The 5096-nt window shown below is 31.0% G+C and overlaps 1 protein-coding gene across 1 annotated transcript; it reads right to left on the bottom strand.

Moving 5' to 3' along the window:
• Positions 1-386: 386 nt before the first annotated feature.
• LOC111030518 lies at positions 387-2939 on the bottom strand (the record flags this gene model as incomplete). Its single annotated transcript, XM_022310048.1, has 6 exons — positions 2643-2939; positions 2223-2565; positions 1879-2079; positions 1614-1810; positions 1350-1489; positions 387-997 (listed from the first exon to the last, which is right to left on the bottom strand). Coding segments are annotated over exons 2-6 (1443 nt in total), but the record flags the coding sequence as incomplete, so codon positions are not given.
• Positions 2940-5096: the final 2157 nt, after the last annotated feature.

Below are 5096 nucleotides of genomic sequence, written 5' to 3'. Positions count from 1 at the left end.
CTGTAACTCCCTTGTTTTATGCGCTGTGAAACTATTCTACAAGTAAAGCGTACCTATGACTATTGACTGTACAACTATATTTTATATAATTGAAGTTAGGTAAAAACATGTAAAATAAATTTAAAAAAAATGTTTAGAAATTAAATAAAGTGGTTTTTAATGAAACAGTAACAACACTTTATTGGTATAGTGAAATACTAAACCGTTACCTAATTCTTAAATAAATTAGGGAATCTGAAAAATATATTAAATAATGGACAAACTATTTTTTTATTATTTTCTGGAGATAAGCTTTTTATAATAATTAATAAACTTCAGTTTTAATTATAAATTATCATTTATTTATTTTTTTTTTAAAGGATTAAAATAAAATATTTAAGAAAAAACACCCGTTGAAAAATTACATTTTCTGCTCTACACATTGGGCATACAGAGTTTTGTTGTTCCAACTGCCTTACACACACATCACACACCCATGCGTGGCCACATGGTAATACAATATATTGCTGTTCGCTATCAGATAGAGACACTACCAAGCATGTCATACACAAGTTTCTGTTGTCCGGCGGCTGAGGTACATCTGGCGAATCTGGAGGGTTCATAATTGGCGGTGAACGTGGTGCATCATTAAACGGTTGATTCAGATCCAATTGCAAGTTATTATTTTCCACTGGCTGTGGATCAATAACATTGGGAATGTGATCTGGTACTAGAACTGCATCTGCTGGAACATTGTGGTCTGATTCATCATCTACATCAGCATCGTTCATTCTCAACGCCCAGGTTCGCAACCTTAATTCATAAGCTGCGCTGGTATACGAACAACGCAGAAGAAATTGCCATATGGATATTTGTCCTAATTGGTATTGCTCTGTAGCATACTTTATCCTGTGAGAGTTAGCCAAAAACTTGGTCCTCACATGCCTAGTGGGACGCAAGTGATTCAAAATTTGTTGATTGACCAAATGGTAACTGGAACTCAAAGTAGTTAAAGTGCCTATTTAAAAATTACAAAATAAAATAGGTATTACCGTTTTGGTATTAATTATTAACTAACTAGGTACCTTTATGATTATAATTTAAGACTCATTATATTAGGTTTTACATTGAGTTTACTTAAGTAACTATGAAAACATTTTTTTTTTTCATTTAAGAAGATTAAATTTAAGTTTATAACTATAAATAAATACAACCTCTGATAAAAATATATTAATTTTAATTTTAGTAGTTTAATGTAGTAATTTGATCCATAGTTCCAAAACCTTGAGTCTAATATCTATTTATACCTTTAAGTTCTAACACAACTTGATGTAATATTGTTATATTGTACTTATGCATACATTACTTACCTATAAATACCCATAAGCTTGGATGCGCGACAGAAAACTTTAATCTTAAGGCGTTATGGAAGCTCTCAATGTTATTATTTGTCCGACGAGGCAGTCCATGAACCGACACAACTTGTGGACCAATATTTCTTAACCAATATCTTAAAAGAAAAATGTCAATTATGTTATTGGGGTACAGGTTTAATATTTAAATTTCTAATACCTAATAGTATTTATTAACAGTTATTTAAAATGTTTTAGGTTTTAAGTTAATTAGTAAAATACCGTTCATAATAACTTAGCAATCTTTCCAAGTGGACATCATGATTTCGTGCAAATGCTCTAATTAATACAAATCCGTTCTCCATATCTCTAGCTGGCAATAATGGAAGGGACATAAGGAGTTTCAATACCTTACGGGCATTATCGTTAGTATTTAGATGATGTAAGTATCCTAAACTGTTCATTTTTCTCCATACAGCCTACAAAATTATACAAAACCATTAATAAGAATGCTTTTGATTGTATTTGTTTGATTATTTATTTTTACTTGGTTATGATGAAACCAGCAACCAGCATAACGGGCTTCTGGAAATGATGAAATCAAAACATCCCTCAGAGCCACCTCATAGTCAGTTATAATGACTTCAACTGTTAAGTTTGGTAAAAGATTATCTTTTACAAATCGCATAACACAGTTGTATGAATTCCGTGACTTACTTTCCATAAGAATATAGACAATAGGTATGGACTGCAAATATTTAAATGAGAATTTAAAATGAATAAATATCATTGTATGTTACAACTATTTAAATTGGTGGCTATTTCCACAAGTATTTTAAATTTGAATTTGTATATTAAATAAAATAATATAACATATTATTAATATCTTACATGGTTTTCGATCATACAATGTATGGTTAGTAATTGGTATCCCATGTTTCTAGGTACAACCTTGAACGTGGCATCCGCATGTAACTCTGTCACACCATGTTGCAGAACATTAACAATTAAATTCATACATCCAAAAATGATGCTACTTCTTCCATCCACATCTCTAACACATCCTCTAAAAAAAGGAGAGTCGCAACAAGAAAACCGATTTAGCTGGCCATTGTCAAATAGAGTTGCCAAATCTAACAGTGAGTTAGGCAATCTAGGCAATGATCTTCTTCGGGCATGTCGCATTAGAGATTCGGCTGTTGACCATGGGTACAACCCTGCTGCTACCACATGTCTAATTAAATATTAAATTCAGATATTAATTTTTGATAGGGCTCTAAAAGATATTCTTTAGGTTATATGACTTCTTACCTTCTAGATTCCTCATCATATAAATTCCTTAACGAGATATTCTCAGTAGATGCCCTCGTTTTCAAAATTTCACAAAAATTATGAATCAGTTGCTGAGAGTTATTTTGCTCACTAACATGGCCCTCATGTGATTTTATTATCACTACAGTTCCGTTTCTCAGCTTCTTGATTGATCCCGGACAAAAATAAGTACTAGCATTACTGCATTTATAATAACTGAAAAAAAAATAAGCTATCTTTACTGTACCAATATCTATTTGTAATCCTAGCAAACTTTTTTTAAAAAACTGTGTTAAATATTTTTAAATAATAAATATATATTATATTTAATTGTATTAAGTTCATCATGTGTGCTTATAGATATTAAAAGAATTTTTTTCTGAATTGTTTGCTAATTTTTGTTATTTGTAAAAGTTCTAACATCCTACACCGTCAAATGGGGTGAATAGAAACAGTGTGGTGAATAGAAACAAAAAGTGATAAAGTTATATTCGGTCTTGTGGTTTTTAGGAAAATTGGTTTAGGACACTTTTTTCTTTATCAAACTCAAGTGAATGTAAACGATATTACACCTAATCTGTTATAAAGATAAAATTATTTACTAATGCATTGATAACACGGTGATCTTCTGACACAAGTTTGTTATCAGTTATAATACGTGATAATACAAATATTTTTTTCTGTATGATAAAATCGATTGATTATTATTATTTTTTTTTTTAAATGTCCGTTGACTTCTACAATTTAATAATTCGTAAGTATACATTTTTTATTTGTTACAAGTTTTATTTTATTAATTTATAATTAAAAAATTGTTTTTTTGGGGTGTATAGAAACAACGTAAAAATGCCACGAATTTATAAACCAGATCCTCGAAGCAAAAAGTATATGAAACCAAATCAAAATGATCTCAAAAATGCTATTATGGCAATTAAAAGTAAACAGGTAACATACCGGGAAGCTCAGAAAATATATGGCATACATTATTCTGTACTCTACCTTCATGTTAAAAATTCTAATTTAAAAAAACAAGGGGGCCAAACGGCTTTATCAGTGTCTGAAGAAAACATTATAATTGATCGTATACTTCTAAGTGCAAAATGGGGATTTCCTCTTGATCAATATGATCTAAGATGTTTAGTCAAAGGGTACTTAGATCGCCGAGGAAAAAAAGTAAAACAATTTGGCCGTAATAACATGCCTGGTAAAGAATGGGCCATTAGTTTTGTGACTAGGCATAAAGACGTTTTATCTTTACGTTTGTGCCAAAATATAAAGCGTTGTAGAGCAGCCATTTCAAGAGAAACTATTAACAATTATTTTGATAACCTAGCTATTTCATTAGAGGGAGTTTCACCTGAATATATAATTAACTACGATGAAACAAATTTAACGGATGATCCAGGTAGAAAAAAAATCTTAACCAAACGAGGCTGTAAATATCCTGAAAGGATAATGAACAGTACCAAAACCTCAATTTCTATAATGTTTGCTGCTTCTGGCAATGGAACTGTACTTCCTCCTTACACAGTTTACAAATCAAAGCATATGCATGATTCATGGAGAATAGGTGGTCCAAAGGGTGCCAGATTTAATAGAAGTCCATCTGGTTGGTTTGACAGCATGTGTTTTGATGATTGGGTCAAGAGTATAGCACTACCATATTGTAATAAATTGGGTACAGGAAAAAAAATATTGATTGGTGATAATCTGTCAAGTCATTTGTCAACAGAGTCAATCAAGATATGTCATGAAAATAACATACAATTTGTTTTTTTGCCAACTAACTCTACACATTTAACTCAGCCTTTAGACGTGGCCTTTTTCAGACCTCTGAAAATTCATTGGAGGAAAATCCTTGAAGATTGGAAGATGGGAGAAGGTAAAGAAGACACTTCTATTCCAAAAGACAAGTTTCCCAGACTGTTAAAAAAACTTTGTTTAAAAATAAATGAAAATGGATGTGAAAATGTTATGGCTGGATTTAAAAAATGTGGTATTGTTCCACTAAACAGAGATCAAGTGCTTGATATGCTCCCTGACTCTAGAAATTATTCTGAAAATTCAACAGCAGATACTTCATCTCAAAGTGCCATTGATGAAAGCTTAAAAAAGTTTTTAGAATTAATGAGACCGTCAGATCAAAAACAACAGAGACGAAAAAGGACAAAATTAAATGTTGAACCAGGAATGAGCGTAGAAACTATTACATCTGAAAATGAAGATGACCCAGAATTAGTTAAAGAAGTTGAAGATATGGAAGAAGACAAAGAAAAAAGTTTTAGTGATACTAATAGCAGTATTTCTGAAGTCGCTTCAGTTGAAAAACCTGCATTCGTTAAAATGCATGGAAAAATATTTCAAAATGTGTATCCAATAAAAAGCAAATCTGAAATTTTAACAGATGATTGGTTTGTTATTAGTTTTCAAATAAATACTAAACAACCTTCTTCT

This window comes from Myzus persicae, unplaced genomic scaffold (genome assembly GCF_001856785.1).
Source record: "Myzus persicae strain clone G006 unplaced genomic scaffold, MPER_G0061.0, whole genome shotgun sequence".
Taxonomy (NCBI): domain Eukaryota; kingdom Metazoa; phylum Arthropoda; class Insecta; order Hemiptera; family Aphididae; genus Myzus; species Myzus persicae.
This window is presented reverse-complemented; position numbering and strand designations above follow the sequence as displayed.